This window comes from Halyomorpha halys, unplaced genomic scaffold (assembly GCF_000696795.3).
Source record: "Halyomorpha halys isolate HHAL.00 unplaced genomic scaffold, Hhal_1.1 Scaffold128.1, whole genome shotgun sequence".
NCBI lineage: Eukaryota > Metazoa > Arthropoda > Insecta > Hemiptera > Pentatomidae > Halyomorpha > Halyomorpha halys.
In genome coordinates, this window is record NW_027110898.1 from 1,323,100 (window position 1) to 1,346,404 (window position 23,305).

At 27.8% G+C, this 23,305-nt stretch overlaps 2 protein-coding genes across 7 annotated transcripts in view; one reads left to right on the forward strand and one right to left on the reverse strand.

Annotated features, from left to right (window-relative positions):
• Positions 1 to 6,815, forward strand: part of LOC106678192 (atrial natriuretic peptide receptor 1) — a 1,188,520-nt gene extending 1,181,705 nt beyond the window's left edge. For all 6 annotated transcript variants that reach the window (XM_067048967.1, XM_067048969.1, XM_067048970.1 and 3 more), the window contains 3 exons: positions 2,853 to 2,951; positions 3,274 to 3,365; positions 3,669 to 6,815. In XM_067048967.1, coding sequence (XP_066905068.1) covers positions 2,853 to 2,951; positions 3,274 to 3,365; positions 3,669 to 3,977 — 500 coding nt within the window. In that variant the 3' untranslated portion in view covers positions 3,978 to 6,815. The remainder of the gene's footprint in view (positions 1 to 2,852; positions 2,952 to 3,273; positions 3,366 to 3,668) is intronic.
• A 6,794-nt stretch (positions 6,816 to 13,609) lies between these two features.
• Positions 13,610 to 22,854, reverse strand: LOC106678187 (endocuticle structural glycoprotein SgAbd-2). The gene is made up of 2 exons (XM_024361151.2): positions 22,808 to 22,854; positions 13,610 to 14,297 (listed from the first exon to the last, which is right to left on the reverse strand). Exons 1-2 carry the CDS (start codon positions 22,820 to 22,822, stop codon positions 13,713 to 13,715), a joined length of 600 nt encoding a protein of 199 aa, XP_024216919.1. The 5' UTR covers positions 22,823 to 22,854; the 3' UTR covers positions 13,610 to 13,712.
• Between the last annotated feature and the right edge of the window lie 451 nt (positions 22,855 to 23,305).

Sequence of the window (23,305 nt, forward strand, 5' to 3'; positions counted from 1 at the left end):
ATTAAAAAATTAGTACACAAAGAATCAGCCTTACCTTATTTTAAGGAAATTTCCTGTACATTGCTACTTTTAGATTGGAGTTCCTTACACAGTGAGATCTCTCTCATCAATGATAAAAAAATGTTGATGCATCATGCCTTTTTTTTTTTTATTCAAACAAATATAAAGAATTAATTTTAAACTTAAATTAAATTACATTGATAAGAATAAGCATATATTAATATTTATAAGCAATTGAAAATTTAAAAAAGAAATATCCTTACATCTATATCACAAGATCTAATAAATTAAGGAAGTTTACAATTGTTATCAAAGAAATATAACATTATAAAATTTAATATAACTAGAATGATGCTAATCCTAAAGGGAAAGAATGCTTTTAATAACATTACTTTTAAGATAAATTTTCATATAGAAGAATCATATATTATTCACTAGATTTCACTAAAGTCAAAGGCAGGCCAAAAACTAAATTAACCACTAATAACTGCCTGCATCCAAGAATCCACTATGGTTTAATTAATCAGGAAAGGATTTAAGAGCTTTTAGAACCATAGTTTCTAAGGTTCTCAACACTTTGAGTGTACTTTTATTATTTAGTCTTAATGAAAAGTAGTAATGCATAAGATATTTTATTTAAAAAGCTATTGTTAAAGTACTTTCTAATGATATTAAAATAGAATAAAAGAAAATGCTCAGGAAGCAACAATTAGAACTTCCATGAAAAAGTTGGGTGTTTATGAAAGACATTGATGATTTAGTTATTGTTTTTAAATAACAATATTATTGAATATTTTTCAATGGATCAAATAATTTTGATAAAAATATAAATTTACTTATGCTTTAGAATTAGAGATTAAAATAAGATACACGCATTTATATTATTATTTTCTTCCAAATGGTAGCAGTTCCTTTAAAACAATCTGGAGAAGGAAGGATAACAGCAGCCAGCGTATTTAGGATACAATTAACAGAATTAATAATAAAATTAAATTTTAAAATTCCATAAAAGATAAAGGATTGTTATATGATAAAAAATTTAAATGTGGAAATATTTATTTGGAAATGAGCCTCCTAACACCACACTGTCTCAGCTTTTATAATCATTAAAACTGTTTTTCATTTTGATCATGTCCAGGTGATTAACAGTTCATGCAATGATTTAAATAAAGTTTTTTTTTTTGACAGTATGCCATACCTCCCTTACTATCTCATCAAATCCATTGAATGAGCATTCATCTTAAAGATTACCTTCAATGTTAATGACAAAAAATAAGCATTTTCCCCTCTGAATTTTATTTCAAAATTGATGCTAATTATCAGTTTCATTCACCCACATATGAGCCATTTATGAAAATAGAGGAAAATCACAAAGTGCAAATCACTATCTCAAAATTTTTTATCAAATAAAATATAAATTATTAATATTATCTTGTAAAGGGTTTGACTGATGTTCCTTATTTTTCCATTTTGTAGAGTTTTGTCTTTTGGTACCTATGTACTAAATTGGTGATTCTGGGCATTTAATAATAAATCCATGAAAAAATTGTTAACGAATTTTTAATTTATTTACGCATGGTTTGAACAGTTAATATCTTTGGAACTTCTTAGTTTTCTTACCTTTTCTTAAAGGCAATTAAATAACCTATAAAAAAATAATAAATCATCGAAATCGGATAATTATTAATAAAGATACAGTTTGTTGTTCACATGTTATGTTTCTCTATTCTATATTATTTCTCAAAATTGTTTTTGCACAGAATAAATATTTCTACTGCTTTTTATTTCAAAATGGCAGCCGATAAGTGGTTTCATTCATATAAATTGCACAGTAGTTTTGCAAGGTATAGAATTTAAAAAAAATAAAAGGATATCTTACAATACCAATATATGCATTTTTAATGTTTTGCAATGAGACATGTACAGAATGATAACAAATTTTAACAAAGAGACTGATATTCATTAATAATTTTCAAAATAAGAAATATTTCATTAATAAATACTTGCATTTATTTATTACACATTAATAACATGTTTAACTGTTATAGTGGTGACTGACCAATATATCATGCGAATGATTCATCAAGGGCCACTAGTGTATATATTATAACATAAATATGTAATAACATTATGTGCTAATGTTCTGCCCCTCATCACAATAAAAATAAATTTTACTTATATATGTCCTTTCTTCTCTAATTGTACCTCGAACAACTTCTTTGATTATATCTATGGTTGGCTTAGCCTATACCGTTAACTTTATGTTTTTTACTGCTTACCTGAAATAATTCACTCACTATATTATATATCGAAGTTCAAAGTATTTTACAGACACTCAAATAAGCACACTGAAAGCTTTCCTAATATATGGCATTAATGACTAAAATTGAATCTGATTAAAGATCAAACATCAAAACTATCAGTTTTAAAGGTAAGCCATATGATTGTTTAGTAGTTTACTATGAATCAGGATTTCCATCAATGTTTCTTAACTTTCTTTAATTTCATGTATAGGAATTGTGAAAAATACTGATTTACAGCTTGCTACTATACATTCAATTGGCTTTGTGAAACTAGTATTTTTAACCTTGTATAACCATGTAGATATTATCATATAAATGATAAACTGCTTTTTTTTGTGTTTTTTTTTTAAATATAAAAAATGTACACTTCAGTTAAATTGATATTTCAATAAATTAATACCAAAAGACCCATATTTAATACAATGTTTTACAATTTCTCTTTTTCTGATTTCTGAAAACATTAATTTGACAATTTCTGAAATTAGTATTTTAATTCATTATTGATTATGTATTTGGTTTAGACGTTACTAATTGTATGTGATGATGTAGGCCCCTGTGTTGCTGGTGTCGTTGGACTTAAAATGCCAAGATACTGCCTATTTGGAGACACGGTGAATACTTCATCAAGAATGGAATCAAACGGAGAAGGTATTTTTATGAACATAAATTTATTCATCTGCCTAGAGCTGAATTTTTTAAAAAATAGTTTTAGTATTATTGTATAAACCTACATTCCATCTTTAACCGAGTGGGACACTGAGCTCTTTAGGATATAAAATCAAACTAAAAATCAAATGAAATCAACCTCTTTAAATAAGTCTTTTTCTACCCTAAACCAATGTAATTATCAGTTCAATCTAGATTCATTTTAATTTATAGATCACTGGAGTAAGAGCGCCCATTGCACTGAAGTGTAAATGAACTATCATAAATTATATTTCTTGATTAATAATTTTCTTCCATTTTTCAGCTCTTAAAATTCATGTCTCTCCCAAAACGAAAGAAGTACTAGACACTTTTGGAACATTTGAACTGGAACTGAGGGGAGAAATTGAAATGAAGGTAACCTTTATGATACAGTTTCATTTATTATTTAATAATTGCATATGATAATGAAAACCTTTTAATCAAATAGTGTAAGTTTACTTAGGACTTTTGGGTGATAAAGTTTACAAATATTTTGTTATCTGAAAAAAAAAAAATCAGGAATCAATTAATTATAAGACAACTTGATTTTCTATTACATCTTTAACATAGTGGAGCAATATGGGATTAGATACTTCATTATATTATACTATATCAGATATTTTTTTAGTAACATTAACAATTTGAAGTAAAATCTTTTCACTGTATATATTCTTTTAGGGTAAAGGGAAAATGACCACTTACTGGCTACTAGGCGAAAGAGATCCACCTCCAGATACACAAGAACCCTCTGGAAACAATACTTTGCCAGGAAGCACAGTCAGTAACACAACAATGGGCCAAATTGTTGGCTGTGATACACTTGAAGGTAGCCCAATCAGTGGAAATACTCTATCCGATATGTCTGTTGGCAACACTATAACTTCTCCCATTCTTTCGAGGCATCAGAACAACATCAGTAAGCCAACTGCGAACCACAGTAGCAGCATCACTGCATCAACTCCTTTATTACAGGGAGATTCTGGTTAGGTAGCCCTTATTGTAATTGACTATTTAATGAACTTCTTCCCAAACTAAATATAGTGTTTATTTTCATTGTATATACCTTATAAGTTATACCTCATTTAATTTTTATCTATTTTGGACCACAATGCAATAAATACTGTCTCATGGTGTGCCCTATCCTATAGTGGCTGTTGTATATAGACTTTTAGAAATAAATAATGTTTTAACTTGTTAAGTTTTATGTACAGATAATATTTAAAAACTATTTTAATGGACCAAATGCATGCTCTCTAAAATTCTCTTCACTTTGAAAATTAACCGTAGCTAGAAAAATTAAATACACAAAGAAAGGTTAATTGGCAATGTAAAACGTTATTTATTGTGATTTTGATCAATACAAAAATTTATTTAGTTTTGGCTATTAAGACAAATGTTTTAAAAATGTGATCTATCGATGATTAGCTTTTTGTGTACTTAAATTATTATATGTATAGTTTCACAGTTTAAATTTGTTATATACCACTCAGTGGTATTTAGATCCAATTCAGTATTGCTATTGGTTGTACATTATTTGGGTATTTGAAATATAAAACTAGGATTAACGGAAGTTATACTTACTGTAAAAAATAAAAAAAAAAAAAAATAAAGACTTTTTAAGTAACATACCTAAACAATTCTTGTTGGTTTGAATATAAATTTCAATAAACTGTGTTTTATTTAGTTTATAGGAACATAATTCTTTATTGTGGTTATTTTTCTTGGTTTTGTTATACAAAAAAAAATGATATGTCCTTAAAAATGTCTAAGTTTTAATTCAAAAAGTGTTTGTTTTCTTTTTTGGTAAAATTCGAATATGTGCAAAGATGTCTGTCTACATGTATTAGGAACAACATTAAAAGTTCACAATCATAACTGTTAGAATTAACAGCATATGTTTCACAACTTTTAATGATTTATCAAATGGTTTTTATTTTAGATTGACAGAAACAAAAGTCAATATAAAATACATTTTTTTAGTTTTCTTTGTCTTTTTAGTACAGATCATTACAATTTTTTAAAAGAAAAAAGTGTTGATACTCATTGCCTCATTATTTCTTAAATTATGTTTTGTTTATTTATCAAGCATTTAGCTATAATTTTCATTCATTGACAAAAGAAAATATTTTTGAAGCTTTCAAAATTTTATTACAAAAATTTAAAACTATAACAGTCACAGAATTTTACTATGATATTCCTTCAAATGTGTATTAACCAAATTATTTTATTCAGCTAAAAAAAAGGTAAATAAAATAATAATTAACTCCTTTTAAAAAAAGTTAATTTATTTTCTTGGTACTTTTATTTAATATTAATATTGAATTTAGTAATAACACATTTTTCCATTATTTTGGTTGTTAAGCCTGTTGTTTTATCATAAGCTTGTAATCTTTGACAACTTTTTGGAAAACCCAAGAAAATTGTTGAAATATAATGTTTCTTGAACATTATATATTTTTATTTTTGTCATAAAAAAAATTATGTTACCCATCTAATGCTTTCATACATTTAAATATTGAAAAAGGATATTGTTTTCAATAATTAACTATTAAATTTAATGTATAAATATTTTGTTTTATTTTTCCACTTGTCTAAAGAAAAATAGTCTCAGCATTTGAGAAATCATACTTATTATTTCTTGATTTTTATCAAAAAGGAAGAATAAATAATGTTATTATATTTGTTTCCAAAATAATATTCACTATAGTATAATATTTATAATTAGGCATTTGGATTTTTGTTTTTTGATTCATTAACATGTTATGTTGAATCAGTAGAATCTTATTTTATGTTCAATCATAAGCTGTGTTTTAGTATGTAATTTCCACATCAGATACTTGATGTATGAACTTAAGTAAATGTACGATATAAGTTATAGATATGTGCAAATATTTATGAATTCCACTCATATAATTTAGCATAGTAACTAACTAAAAAAGTAAACTTTTCATAATTATTAACCTAATTAGATTAGGTTATGCAGTGAGATAAATTACTATTCGAATTATTTATTTTTTTAAATTATTCTAAAAGTGAACACTAAGTGTAGAGTCTATTATTATTAATTTATTTTATAATCTTTGAGAATGATATTATAGAAATAGGAAATATTACTTTAGAACAAAAACTTTATTTAGAAAAATAAAACTACTGAACTACTGATTTACTTAATTAGATAAATTTTCTACAACTATTTTAATATGTATGATAATTACTTAACTGAGAAAAAAAAATACATTTTATTTATTTATATTGAACAAGGTGTTTGGTTGAGAGGAAAATTTTACTGGAACGACTTATAATATTTGTTGATATTACAGACTGATAAGAAATACCAAAATAATAATTATTTAGTTAAATTATGAGCTAGTTTCTTTGTAATGTAATTTTTTTTTCCAGAGAAACTTTCAGCACTCCATATTATTATGGAATGCACTTATATATTACCGAAGGATAAATACCTGAATGGAATTTAATTGAACTTGTTTAGTCACAAGGAAGGTACAATATTGACTGTATTTTTATCTGGTAAAAGTAACAATCTACAGTATTAATGCTACACTTGTTCTATATGTTTGTTTGTGTCTTCCTTTGTGTCGGTAAGCTAAAAGGTACTTTTCTATCGTCCAATGTTAGTTGTTTCTGTATCTTAATGTTTAATTGGTAAAATAACAAAAAAAAAATAAAATAAACAAAAAAATATATATAAAAATTCTGTTGAATTTTACATTTAGATTTTAATGTTGGTCTAGTTTTGAAGTTTTAAAATTAGTTGAAATAAATGTTGTTTCTTATTGAGAGAAATATACTGTACATAAACGTGAACTTATTAATGACAAAATGTAACCCAATTATTGTTATTATTATCTTTTTAACCCTCCATTAGATGAACTTACACACTTAAACACAGTTTGGCACAACTCATCTGTGATTTAAATTTGGTAAGTATGTGATTCTGTTTTTTGTTTTTTTGGAACAATTGGACATTCTTTAACATTTTTTTCTAAAAGAAACAATAAAAATATATACCATCTACTTCAATCATAATTAAAATTGAGATATTATAATCAATAAATTCTTTGAATTCCATAACTGAAGATACATATACCAGAAAAATAAAAACTTAATTATAAGTATCTCATGTAATAAATGATTAAGATTGGTTAATATATTTTTATGAAATTTAAACAAACCATCAAATCCTAAAATCTTAGAGTTGATTTAATTTTGATCAAGGGGTACTATTTCACAAACGGGTACAACTCATTTGAGAGATAAGTCAGTTTAAAATTGGATAATTAAATACTGTTATTTGCTGATCAACAATGAACTAAGAGAACAAAATTATTCTTTAAGGTCTACTACCTTAACTAATTATTGTATACTATGAGAGGTATACAATAATTAGTTAAGCTAGTTAAGAAGCAATAAATACTTGAGTAACTAATTCTTAGCCTTGGAACACATAAACTTGGCAGCCCACTATAACACACTTTTTTTTTAATGCAGCAATTCCTCTGAAGTTCTAATTCCAATGAAGGGCATCAAAAATTGTAAAAAATTATACAATTAAGCTTTTGGTTTTATTTTTATTATTTCTTTACTTGTTAAAAATTAAAAGAATAGTAGCTGTAAACAATCTTGTAAGAAGCAGTAAAAAATTGTTTCACAACTAAAAGGTGTAGTATCTTCGATCTGAGGTATTTTAATGTCATTGAAAGCATACATTTTAGCCTAGAAAAAGTAAGTGCTATTTATGAATAACAAAAAGAAAGCTTGTTTTCAGAATTTTTGAATTAAAAAAAAGAAGAAATTAGTACTTCAAATTTCAATTTACTTCAAGGGCACAACTTTTTAACTTTGTATTATCTTTATTGTAATGAACATAGACCCTTATAACCTCAAATTTTCTACAAACTTGTCAATGTTTCTGGCATCGGCACACTCTCAAAACAACTTGTTTTAGAAATAATTAAGAAAGATAAAATAGGTCCCATTTAATATGTAATGGTAATAGTATATTGTTGGCCATTTATTCATTTTTACATATTTTTTTAAGTTTTAGTTATAATATCAATGATACATATATATGTATACATGCATGTATGGTATTACCACGCTTTCTTAGACGTACAGGGTGTTCCAGTAATCATAAGTGATGAATGTTTTTGGATTAGTATTAATCAGTGGCAACATGAACAAAAGTAAATATACTAATATATTTTTAACCAAACTTTTTAAAGTTTCTCTACTTTGACTTATTACTTGTTAGGTTTTTGGTTAATGCCATATTCATTAGTAAATACACCAGGGGTTGTCAAAATTTTTTTTTACCGTAGCATCCTTTTTGGGCTAAATATATTTTTTGGTGCCCTTGTCAAGCTAAAAAAGAAAATATTAGTTTTTTATGTATGTTTGCATTGATGTAGAGAATATTTAGTGAGTGTAAATTGATTTAAACCAGGTTAGATAAGCATGTATTGATATTATTAAATGAACAATAAAGTTGATTATTGCAATATTTTGGTGTTTATTACACATTTTGGATTTTTTACTGCACATTTTTCGGTTTTAACCTGCATATAAATCCAGTTTTTAATTATCACTAATAAACTACACAATGTATTTGATAAATTTGGTAAATGTTAATGAATTTTAAGTGGTTGGAGTAATGTTTAGTTTTTGGTACATACTTACCCTCTTAATTACAGAAAGATAAAGCCACCTTTTTTATAAATAACAAATAATTATTTTTCCAGGCTTTTTTTTTTTGAATAGTAATTTTATTGAATAACAGATTACACTTTATGTATATTCATATGTATATATACATATATATTTATACACATATATTTAAGATGAAAATGTAATTTGATGAAAATTGTAAGGTTTTATTTGTTGAGGGGCTCAAAAATGAATCAATCTCTGACCCCAAATGGTTGATACACCATTGACAACAATCATACCCAATGAAGGGAAGTTATTTTAATAATAATGTGATAGCACATCAGCCAAGAAAGGTACAGTAATGAAACTCCATAGATATTAGTTTAGATAGTTGATGAATAAAAATGAATTACTCACTAGTTAATAAAAGTAAAATTTTTATACCACAAGAAACAAAAATTTCCACAAGCTGCGACTAAGTGATGATACAGTGAATTCTTAAAAAAAAAAAAAAATAGGTATTAAAAGATTGTGATAACACTTGTTGACTTGTACAAACTCTCCACTACACCATCATATGTATTGAAGACAGCTTCAATAACAAGCCACTAGAGCAAATTTCTGAATTCCTTGTTGGTCAATTCTCATCTCATATAGAACAATACCACATGTTATCATGGGAATTAAAACTATATTAGACAATATCAAATTAATTTTTTGAAAAGAAAAGGTAGAGCAATAAACATTTAATTTAGTAAATTATATCATCTTTATTTCTCTAAAGTCACTTTATTACATACAGGTAATTTAACAAACATTTAATCTAAACCCTATATGACTATCTTATAAAAACAATGATCTTTGTATGTACAGTAATTGTACAATTATGATACACATGAACAGCATAATTATGTTTTTATTAACGAAACCAATACTGCTAATAATCTCTGCTATGCAAAATAAATTAGTTCAAGTTATCGTTATGATAAAAAACTTATATTTTTAACTTTGAGCGTTGCAATACTCATAACAATCTTTTAATGTGATTTATTTACAAACATTTTTACTAAAGCATTATCTGGATACTTTACCTTCAACAAAACTGTTTACAAAAGCATTTCACATTCAGCAAACTGATACCAATTATAACCATAACATTCACAGTGAAAAGTAAAAGACTGAGGAAATGAGATATTTCACCAAATTCAATGGCCAAAGATTAGCAGAATTTTCCGTACTCTTTTCCTCAAGCCATTTCTAACAGCTGATCTCATTTGTGGATTTAGTTCTTATCATAGATGAGAGTTAGTTACCAAAGTTTACATCTCCTGCAACAGCAATCAATCAATCAATCAATTATCTCTTACAATTTACTATTTCAAATTTAAAGTCATAGTTTAACCATTCAAATTATTTGTACTCTAAAGAAAATGTACTATAAAAAAAAGAATAAGAATAGATATTGCAAGAGTTTTGGAATAAATAAAAAAAAAAAAAAAATAGAATACTGATTCAGATTGGTCATGTTATGAAATGACTTACTAATTCAGGTCGAGATTATAAAATAGGCCATTATAAAGCAAAATAGCTCTCAGGCAAATATTCATTAATGATCAAATAAAAGCCACCTTACACGAAAAGGAAAATCTCAAAGGCAGAGATTTCTTTTTTAAGGAGGGGAACAAATATAATAATAAGGCATTTATTACTCAAAATACAAAATTAATACATAAATACTCAAATAATATACAAATCTCATGTTGCTGGGTATGAAAATCTTACTTTTTCATAGATTTCGGGAGAGAGAGGAGATATATCTCCTAGATTCCCCCTTTCTGCATAAAACATTGGGAAAATGAAGTATTTCAAGAGGAGGTGTGGATATATTCAGAAGGAAACAGTATATTGCTGCTGTAGGAAGTCCAAATACAAAAAAAATTAATCAAAGAAATCGCAAAGGTAATTTAAGACCTTAAAAATCGAACTGGTGATCACATTGGTAATGTAACAAAGTTAAAAGTATAAAAATGCTTTTGAAATGATCTAAAATAGTATAGTAGCCTAACTTAAATTATTAATCAAAATATGTAAAATTTAAAGAGTGTCATTTATATTTGTGATCAGTAATTAAACACAAGCAGCATTTCTATACATTATATTATTCAAGCAGCCTAAGCAACACTATTACCATTTAACACCATTCAATACTATTCAAGCAACACTAGTAAAGAGTAATTTATAATTAGTCTTATTAAGAGTAATCAATTTCAACAAAGCCATCATCATTGTTTTTGTCAGACAGATTTATCTCAATTAATAAAATTCTTATTATAAAATACATTTATACAAAAGGTTTCACACTGAGCTTTTTGCTACTTGTAATATTATCGATGGATTTCAGTACTTATGTATCAATTTCATTATTTACTGGTAACTTACATAATTTTCTATTATTTTTAGTGTTAAATTTTTGTATGTATAAAAAACTAATAGTTCTTGAGTGATATGTTAAATATTTTTTTTAACAATTAATAGTTACAACATAAGCTGAACATTGCCTTAGGTGTGACATTATAAGGCCATTATTAAACATTTAAATGTTGAATACATGTTGGTCAAAATACCTGAATATACCTCAGATAAAATTAACTCAGTTTCTTGACACCTATTCCTTTTCTGCACTTCTCTTCTGCTACATAACTGTTATAATAAATTTTATTATATCATATCATATTAATTTTTTGACTCGGTATTAACAAAATATGAATGAATAAAATCACACTTTATTAACTGGCGAATTGGATTGGAGTAGTTGAAATATATATTTTCTTTTATAGTTTAATAATGTACAAACTCTCCTGCATGATCAATGATTATCCATTTCAAGATTTACCTTGCAAAATACCTTAGGCCAAAAAACTATAGCTCTCCAATATCCACCAAGACTAATAGGTGCCTACCTTTATTGAAGTTTGTTGTACTATTTTTCAAAAGGCGAATAAAACTTCTTTTAGGCTTTAATTTCTTTTCAGACTTTTAGAATTTATGAAGAATGAATTAAAAAATTTTCATCAAATAAATTGTATGAAAGCCTAGGAGTAAATTTTTACAACTCAAAGCATTAATGAAATTAGATTAAATTCTTTGATGTTAGATTAATCTTTTTCCAAAAAACATTGATTCATGATACAACCCATTATTCTATTTATCTCAATATATCATGTTTCTACTCCATTCTAATTAAGCAATGAGACTCTAGAGAATAAAATGATTTAGGGTACCACCTCAGCACCCTCTGTTTCTGGATAAATTCTTTATCCCAGAATAACTCTTGTATCTTTTATTTAAAAAAATCCAATATAATATCTTTCTTTTCAGAGTTTATATGGGATGGTTTAGTGTTTACTGTGGTGATACAGGTGCTGGTAATGGGAGGGAAAGGAAAGAACGTTAGTACAGCAAATGAGTCAATTGGGCATTTTTGCCCATCATTGGCAGCTACCAAGTGGCTGCTTCTTTCTCCTGATTCATTTCGCTGAGAAATCAATATTAACAGTCCAGATGATAATCCAACAAAAACTGTTATTAATCGGACACTGTGACTCTCATCCCAATGTGATCAGATTTCACCACCATGATTACTTATGGTCATAAGTAATTTTGTGTAATTTGAAAATTTTGGATCAAATGTTTCTTTTCAAATATTTGTTTGTTCAAAACAATGATAAACTTATGTTCAAGATTGTGTGTTGATAGTATTCTCTTGTCAAAATTATCTTGTTGTGATGATATTTTAACCAGCAATCTCTCATAACATTTAGTGTATTTAAAAAAAAAAATTAGGTTACATTAATCCTCTAATAACAACTATAAACTGAACTGTTTTAAAGGCTGAATAAGTTTCATGTTTAATAATCCCTACAATTTAATATCTTGCAATATTTGATAATTAAATTCAAGATTTTTGACTCATGGCATGTTTTTTAAGCCCTTCCTAGTTCAAGTATCTGTAATTTTATTGCTTTTGATACCTTCAGGTTCCATATAGTCCACATCATGATAAACTAATCCATTGCTCACTTTTTGAGGTTTTGTTGGCCGAATAAGTTGCACAATGAGTTCAAAAAATGAGCTAGCTAGTAGGGATAGTATTTTAATAAAATGATGGAATTCAATACCACAATTTAACAGAGGCAATGGACAATGAGATATAAATACATTGTAATCTAGTACATTTCATTTTTTGTGATTTGGTTTCTATCATACTGCTGGTTGCATAATTTTTTTTAATAAATTAAAAAATGAATAAAATATTCCTAGGATGTCTTCTAATTTACTATAATTAATAAAAGTACTGTAACTAAATCCGAAAGGTATCTTGTTTTTTTTTTGTTTTTTTTTTTTTTAATTGTCTGTTATTTTCCTACGAGGTATATTTTGAATACAACTAGTTTATTAACTTTTCTTTGGGCAATATGCAAATACAAGATGAACACTATCTATATTTAATGTGTTGAATATTTTTTGATCCTAAATAACTACAAAAATATCTACCTAAAAGTGGTATCATTAAAAGTTACTTATTATTTTTGATTAATGAATACAGCTGTAAAACATCCTAAAATTATTTCTTTGTACTGTGTCATTTGTAGATGTAAATGTTATGATCCTATCACCTGGTTCTCTGGTATATTGCTTTGGTATTTTTTATTGAATCAAAGGTTTTTATTAAGCTGTAAATGAATTTATATTTTAAAGACTTAAATAATGTTCTGAAAGATCTTATATGTCCCCTCTGTAGTTGAATAAATACTTTTCTAAAAACTGTTTTTTTACTAAATATATCCATTCAACATTTTACATCATTTTGATGTAGATTTCATTTTAACTTTTAAAAATGTGATTTGAATGATACTAGAGAGTGGGTTTTGAATTGAAACTGAAGAAATGAGTAAAAATAAAAATCAACAGTTGTAATATAACAATTTTGTACAAAAGTCACGCACGCACAAGTATAAAAGTATAAAAACGAAACATTAATACACTACTAATGACTTAACCTCCAAATTCGAAAGAGTAGCCGGATCCAAACGAATGAGGTCCTTTGTGCTCATCTTCTGGCCTTGGGACGTACTCCTGGACTGGTTTGATCTGGGACCTGAAGGTTGGGATAGGTTGTGGCCTGAGGAGGGGGGTTGGTGCTGGACCATCTTCTTCGTAGGATGAAGGCTCTTGGGGTCTGAGTGGTGTGAACTGGCTCCTGGCCTGGGGCGAGTACTGTGGGGTTGGGGACACGTATTGTGGGGGTCCTTGTGGAGGTCCCTGAGGAGCTGCTTGTTGTTTAGGAATGTGTGCTCCCTCTAAGATTCTGAAGCCATCCTTGCCTGCTGTGTACTTGACTGAGATGGTCTGGCCATTGGGATCGACGTATGAGTATGCACCTTGTCTTGTACCATCTGGAGCAATAGTCTCACCCTGTTTGAGTCCATTATCTGCTGCGAATACATAGTTGAAGGCACCATCATGTCGTAAGGCTTGCTTGTGCATGAGGATGGCTGGTGGAGGAGCCTTGTAGGAGCTGTAGTCGAAGGCATCGTCCTGGGCCATGACTGAGGCCAGGCCTAAGAGTGTTACAAATACCTGTAACAGCAGAGGGTATAATTAAATAACTTAATTTTAAATAATACGTTTCAAAATAAACAATTAGATTTCCCCTATGATGGATCTGACTAAGAGATGCAGATTAATACAGTCATTAGTTTTTATCTTGAAACACTTTGGGAATAATATTGTTTTCTAATATTTAAGTTATGGTGGGAATTAAAATTTAATCCTGTTTGTTTGCTTTAATTTAGTCCATTGAAAAATATTGTGATTTAGTTTCTTGGAAGTTAGGTACAGATGTACGATATAGCGATGGTAGTATTCATTCCTCTTAGAAGACACATACCCTTTATTGCACAGTCATCCAGAGGTAGGTAGTTGCGTCAGATAGGCCCACACTCTTCACCCTATTATTTAATACTTTTTCGTACCCTTAGGTAACCTGCGGTCACCGGGTTTGTGTTATTTAATTCTTTATAGGCCACTATCAAAATACGGATGTCGTTGTTGCACCAGTTTTTACCCAATCTAAAAAAAAAAAAAGAAAAGCAACGACAATAATGTTCCATTGCTCTCCTGTGATAATTATCCCAGTTGTACGTTTGCTCTGCCATGCGAGGCATGGCCGCTTTGTTTTGTAAGTACGTGATCTTACGCTCCGTTGGATTGGCGGGGAAAATGTTTTTATAAGAGGTTTTAATAAACAATCTGAATCTGAATAATCTATTTGAAATGCAATATCGAATTATCTTCAGTTTTTATGAATTATACGGTCCTGAGCAAGAACGGTTTGTTTTGGAGTGGAATGAATGCTCGGTTGTTCCCGCCATTCGCTATTGCTAAAATAATAATGATTTGTCTTGATTTGACCTAAAAGAAAAGATAATTCATTCTGTGAAACAAATTAAAGAAATCGATCGTCTGTAGATCTATAGGAAAAGTACTGGCAGGAAACTTCTACATTGTTGGAAATATTGAACATAAGAAAATAAAGTTATAATTAGTTCTAACCATTAAGTTGTACTTTATTAGCATAATAAATAAATAAGATAACAAAATAAATAATAAATAGTCGATTACTCACGAGGATGTAAATTTTATGTGAGAAGTTTAAATGCATAAATGTAAAGATAAAAACAGATTCTTAAATTGTAGTGTAGAACGAAATAACTATTATCAGTAAATTTAAGCACTCTGTTCATGATGCCGAGTTTCATTTCTCATTTCAGTACTATATTCATGTATAATTTCTAAATTTTAATTAATTAAATAAAAAAGTAGTGCCAAAGAAAATTAACATATACTATTTATATTTCATATTTGCACCACTGAAACATGTTTTTTGACGAAATACGAAAGACGAAAATATGGTAAGAAAGCAAAAGTGTACCAAGCAACTTGCTTCATTCATCAATTAATTTAGATATATGACATTTGACAATTGACGTTTACGACTTTCTTCAAAATCATACGAAGCTGGAAGAAAGTTTTGTAAATTGAGATAAAGAATCGAAAGATTTCAATGAAAAATTTGATATAAAAATTCTATTTAGTTTTACCCCTATAAATCGTTAGTGTGGATAAATCATTTTAGTTTCACCAATACAGTCCTAAGCATTAATATACCCTTTTGAATCAATAAGAAAAAAATCGAATTAAATATTGCTAAGACAAACAAAGGAATGTTCCGCTGGCTTTGTTTTAGATTTCGTTAGTTGTGATATAATCCGATTGTATAACTGTAATTACCGATGTCACTAACCGTATTCTATAAAACCCGTTCTAATAAATGGCTTTCATTGTATTGCTGAAATTGTGTAATGCATCTGAAAAAAAAAAAATTGAAATGGGTGAAATGTTTATTTTTTTTAATTGGAATTATTTTCTGGAATCAACATTGATATTAATTACTTTAACTATGAGAAACGCAATAAAGAATATTCTAGTTTCTCAAAAATATGAACATATTGAGGATTGTTCTTCCAAAAATAATTTTTCATACTTTGTAAATGACAAAATATTTTCTGAAAAGTTTTGAATTCGCTGTGTTACATAATATTAATATATTTATCTAATATGTTAGTTCTGATATAGTTTCGTTGATAAATTTGAAACATGATTAAAATCCTGCTTAAATGAAATTAACATAATTCATAATTGGCTTATTAAAAAATTTCAAACGAAAAATAAAAACGTTTTGGTAAATTTAGAATGAATTTATTATAAAGAAAGAATGTGAAAAAACTGCATAAATTACTTTAAAAATGTTATTTTTTTTAAAAAAAAAACCCTAGAAGGCTTATTAATTTTGTCATCAAATACTTTTCAACATAAAATGTTAGCTCAAAAAAAATAAAAATAAATAAAAAACATACGCCCATGTCTCATAACTTTTCTGAAAAAAAACAAACTTTTTTTTATACCACACTCCATAACAATTATGTCAGCAGTTCTGCACTGAAAGTCAGATGATCTGTGAATGTTTTGTAAAACAAGTCTTCATGAAATCGACCCTTTTTTTCCATGTTTAGACTTGTGCAATCCGATGATCAGCTGGATTTGAAATATTTTTTATGGTCCATTTTACGATGTATTTATTTATTTTACGATGTAATTATTAATCTATAGATTTTCGAATGAATAACATTTTCTATATTTGAAATTAAAAAAAAACTATTTCTAGTAAAACATTGTTTGTGACTGTTCTTCAACAATCGATGTCATATTGACTGTCATGAAAGGCCAGATCACACAAATAATTTACTCAATTGATTTTAATACTTTGACGTGATTCTTTGTACCCATGCCTCCCATCTACTAAACAGCGCGTATTATCATTTTGATACAATTGTATGAAATGACTTGTCACATATGTATGGTGACAAATAGAAAACATTAAACATCATATCCCCAACGCCTTGAAACGTCCCAACATTTATTTAGTAATAACAGTTTATTTATATTTGAATAACTACAAGGTTTAATTTTAAAATGTCATAAACACAATTCTTTTTTGCAGCCTCAGTGCTTTACGTACGTCGTATCCAAATAAACTATATCTTAGTGCTGGTTTCTACCCTTGCTTTTCAAACAATCCTATAAATTTGAAAAGAAAATGACCTCGGGACCCTCTGGTATTGAACTGTCATTAAAATATTATCAAGAAATTGTTTCTCTCTACATCATTCGTATATTATTTGTACATATTTGACACCAACATTACATGTATCTTGAAATTTTATAAAATTCCAGCACTGTTGTAAAAATTAAAATTACTCACATATTTTTAATTAAAATAAAATTAATTCGATTAGTAAGTTAAGGATTCTGATACTGAAAATCTCGGTAAGTAAATAATTGTAGCTAGAATTCAATCCCTAAGAGACTTTACAGGTAATAAATTATTACCACTGGCGTTGCAAACCAAATTTTCTAGTGAAAGCAATCTTTCTCCTTCTCCTCCGGAGACAAATCTATGTGTAGCTATCGTACCAGGAACGTCGTTACTGGAAACGTAGGGAGGGTGTAATAGGGAGGGAATAATTGCAAACTCGAAATTTTTTAAAATATACTTCAAAAAGAGAATATTTTGGTGAAACATTATTCAAAGAGGTTCTTATAGCCAAACTTACAGTTGCTATTGGGAGAGGTCAGTATTCAAAATATGTTTATAAAGTAACAAGTTTCAGGCAAAACTCCTGCCTCCAATAAATTTGATAATCTAGTCACAATGTTTGGCCAATTTTAGATTCTGCCCTCCTTCTCAAAGTTGTTGCAGCAAAGTCCCTGTATCGGATACATGTTTTAAAGCTAAATTTGATTTTGATGAAAGTTTAATAATAATTATTATTGTTGTTACATGGCGCTTTAACCTGGTGTGTCCTGGCACCATTTGACTAACACAAAACACCACCTGCTATCAAAAATATCCAATTTCCTCAGCTTCGTCATCAAATGTATTCCCATTGCAATAAAAGAACTTACCCTCAACTCGTTTTACCATCCTGATCTCAACTCCACGCACTCGTGGGGCATAGAAAAAAAAATCATTGGGTCTTACTGGGAATATAATTATAAATTTTAGTTCTTGTTTTATTTTGTTTATTACTTTTTAGTAATTCGTTTTCAATTTTTTTAAGTGGGCCAGGAAGGTAGTTCTAGTGTTGGAGATGCTTATCTACGTCAATGGTCATGACTAAAATATGCTTAATAATATTACTTTATATTCAAAGTACCACATGATATTAAGTAATGTGGGAGAACGTTGTACTTAGAGAAGTTGAGTTTTATCCTTCGAGAGGAGTCAGGAAAATTTCGGATTTCTTTATTACTAACCTGATGTATATCTCTCAGCTATATGCTCACGTGATAAACACATTTGGTAGGTAAAAATTTATTGTATTTTTTTTTTTTTTTTTAATTTTGTAAAGACAAAGTCAAATTTTTCTGGCCGAAATATTCTTTTCATGTAGGCTTATAAGGACTTTGGTTAGATGGTCAAATATGATCTAATTTAATATGTATAAATTATAAAAAACTTTTTTTTCTTTCATATTGATCTTAGTAAAAATAAATTCACAATTTCTTTTATTTATTTTTTTATTATTTTTATCGATCTTAGTAAAAATAAATTCACAATTTCTTTTACTAAGATCAATTTCAAAGAAACAAATTTTCATTTCTAATTGATCTCAGTAAAAATAAAGTTAGAATTTATTTTATTTATTTTTTTTTTAATTTAGCATTAGTTGAAGTTAAAGTATCAACTAAAAACACGTGTTGAAAAATGCTAGCAAAGAATGATAATGAATTAATTTTAATCAGAAAAATAACATAAGACTATATTTTTGTAATAATGACCGTGATAAATAGGAGCTATTAATTTTATTATAGGTAAAATGCTATACCTAACATTTATTAGTCAATACTCTAAAATTAAAATTAAAATTAATACTACCGAAAAAAAACTATAAAAGAAGAGACAAATAGTTGTCATATATATAAAAAAAAACACTGTTAACGTACATTTTTTAAAAAATATCACCAACTCTTGGTTAGGCCATAATGTTTCATAAGCCTTAGAGCGAGCGGGTATGCTAGGCCCGCACTACACCAATTCGACACATTCCTTTTTCATCGGAGACATAGTGTCAGCGAGGTAATTGTCGGGACGTGTTATATATCAATATTTCCCAACTTATTGCCGATTGACAGCACTCGACGGCGATCATTTAAGACAGGGTGCATTGGACTGTAAAATATATAGAACAACCTTGCTGTTAGCAGTAACACTTGCAACCGTCTTAATCGACCCGATTTGGCAATTTATCAATGGAATAATCTATGAAAATCGCATTTGAGAAAATCAGTAATAAAAAATGTAACGTACATCCTAATCAAGCATCTCTGAAAATATATCTCTCTTGAATAATAATCAAATGAGGACATTTAAAAAAAACAGCATATAAATTGGTTAAATCTATGCACAATCTAAAGTAGTATAATCTATGTTACCAAAGAAGACCATTTAAAGTCAATGTATAAGTTATGTTGGAAAGAGCAGAGCTAATTTTCCCCCATCTTGAAAACATAAAATCCTTTTAGTCTAAATATAATACATAAGTACTAAACAATATCCATTTGGACTCCATAAGTCCAGTCTATTTTTTTATGTTATAACTTCTCCTAGAATACAAGCAATTAAATAAATTTCCAGAATATGTTAATTACTACAATCTTAACTTCTGGTTGTATAGTTCATAGAATCCAAGACGACCATCCAACTATTAGTGGGATCTAAGTCATAATTTGACCAATACGGGTGGTTGGAAATTTATCATAGATCTGAAACTATAGACTATTCATAAAAGTTATTATTAGTGAAACAAAACCTGAACATCAAATGTAAAATAGTATAAAATTGGGTTTCTAGTTATTAAATGATAAAAATGAAATTAAAATCTATCAGAATTTCTTCATTCTCATTATTCTGCCGCTAGATAGTGCTCTCGTCCAGAGATCATAAGGCACAACATTGTAGCACCCTTTGGAATAAATTTGTTCCATTCCATTAGTAAATGTTTTTGTTCACAATTTTTAGCTATATATAAAATTTATTTCGTATGTTCTTCATTCATCTAATCACAGTCACTAATTCATCTTTGACATACATACTGGGCAAAAGCACCCAAATATAAAAAAAAATTGATAATAAAGAAAATAAATAAAATTTGGGAAACATTCCAAAAAATACAAACAAAATAAAACAGATCAACTTTTTGATATGAGTTCAAAAAATTCCCAGCTATACATAACAATAAAAAAAATGCTTGGTTATTCTGTCTTTAACCGACTTTACCCCAAAAAGGAATCATTAGCAACCAACTGTCGAAAGAAAAGTGACTAATTCACTGTTTGAATTACTAACTGATTCATAGAGTGACTTAAGTCAATGGACTAATGATCTTAAATTAAAAACAATAATACTCGTCTTAACAACTATTGTTTGATTTAAATGAGTTTAAAATTGGTTGACAAATGGTTCTTCATACTATAGATGATTTGAAGGGGTAAGTGGATAAAGGAGATATGTAACATATTTTTTTGATATTTTTAATCTATAGTGAGGAAGAAGTGGGTAGATGCCTATCTAGCTGGTGTGAGGTACTGTAACCTCCAAAAACAATTAATAACTGAGATACCTAGATATAGTAGGGGCTATTTACACTTCAAAACATAAGCCCCAATAAAAAAAATTGAAGTTTGTTTTCTTAAAATTTACTATTTGTAACATAAAACCTTCATCCACTAACCTTTCAATTATTTTAATTATAGATTAAATTCTGAAAAAAAAATTCTTGAAAGTTTCATGATATGTTGTTAACATAAAACTTTATCAACATCATTACAATCTATTGAAAGCCGATAGATCCTTTATAAAAGAAAGAAATATTTGATCTGATTTGAAACAGTAAAGAAAGAAAGATATCTTTGCATATGATTAGTGAAAGAACTAACGACTTTCTTAAGCAATTGTTGAACCTTTTCTTGTATTACGAATGTCGCTGTGGAGCAGTAGTCAGTTTCTCAGACATCACATCATGATTCGAGTTGAATAGTCTGTTTCCAGAAAGCTGTTCCATCAAGTCTGGAACCGAATTAGCTAGCGAGAAGTTTCTCATCATATTCGTCTTAATGATTGTAATCGCCGTAACACCTCACACTATCGATATGAAGGCAATTGAATCTTCATTTCTTTTATTTAAAAAGATATATTTTATACACAATAACCAAATTGTTTTAAAAATATTATTCATTTAAATATTTGACAAACAAAAAAATAAAGCCAATAGAAATTAATTATTTTTTATCAAGATCATCATGTTCCACGGATTTGATGAAATTTAATTCCAAAATCATAAAATATCAGACGATTTACAACTTTTGTAAATTTAACTCATAATTTACTTTTTATCTACGTTTATTTTACACAAATTTCAATTTGAAATCAAAAACTATAAAGTTACCTGAATTTTTATAATTTACACATTGACTTTAAAATAGTTATTAATCAAAATTTGATGTAGCTCGTGCTTCAAAAATCTAAGTAAACTAAAATCCTGTAATTTTTTCCTTATAATATATTTTAGTACTATTTCCATCTTAGTATGTGGGAAAGTATTTGAGTTTTGTCTCATAATGAGAGCCCATTTTAAGTTTTTTTCGTAGGTCGAAGTAGATATGCTACGAAAATCTCACTTATGGATTCATAATAGTTGGAAGGCGGAAATATATTTTTGTTTAATTGAGATACAATAAACATTAAATTTTCCTCTACGTTGTATCAAATGTAGTTTAAAAAAACATTTTAATGACTAAGTAAAAATTAAATAATATTAATTTTTTTGAGCTGAATTCATATCTCACATTTATTAATTAATTTTAAGCATTAAAAAAAAATCAATCAAATTAAAGTTTTATATGAAGTTGTATTATTTTAGAAAAACGATCGACAGCTATGAGATAACGTGATTCTAAAATGAGAAACAATTTATTTATTTTCAATTTAATTGAATTTAAATAAACTTTTTATAAGTTTTCTCTTCCACAGAGTTTGAAAAAATAATGCTTATGATGAATTAGTGAAAATTATTTTTACTATCCTATGAAATTAAATTTTTTCAAATTAAAGTTTAACATTTGGTTTGAAACGTTTAAAGTTGTATTATTTTGATTAAAAAATGTGATGGATTTTCATTGATTAGAAGTAGATTGATTAATTATATTTGTTTGGGTTGAAATGAAATTTATTTATTTTGAATTGAGAAAATTAATTATGCATTTTAAAATCTTTAATAGTCTAATTAATCAATCATTAAATAATTCAAGTTCTAAACTGTTTTCTATAATTTTAACAACAGTATATAGATATAGATAATTATTATTTGTTTTTTGAATTTTTAAATGTAAAACTTCACTTTCCCCCCACAAAGTTCTCACTAAGAACGCTGTACTCACTATAATACACAAAAGGTACTGATACTCACTGCCTGTGTGTACATATCCCTGACTGAGTTGGACGCTGACTGTGTGCCCCAGAGCGGGCTGAAGGGGCTTATATACTTCCACTCCCCTGTTCTGCCACTCGTTATTAACTATTGTTATGTAAACATTACAGCAGTCGGAAGGCTGGCCCATTCGCCGTTCTTCCAGGGCTACGTATCCACTTTTTCAGTTAATAAATTCCATATATGTTCCAGTTTCGGAGGATTCCATATTAAAACATTCAAGGGGTAGTTAGGGAGAATGCTGAACGGCGAAAGAAATCCTCAGTTGTTACTAATTGTGTAGCGGAACACATAGATACTTATTTACCTCAATCATTGCTATTATTTATAATATTGTTCCAGTTCCAATTAATAATAAATGTTTTATTTTTTAAAATGATAATGATAAAAGAAAAATACAGATGCTATTTAAAACTTGTTTCTATATTAGATATATCTTTTTTTTTAATGATTTAAAAAACAATTGAAATAAAATAA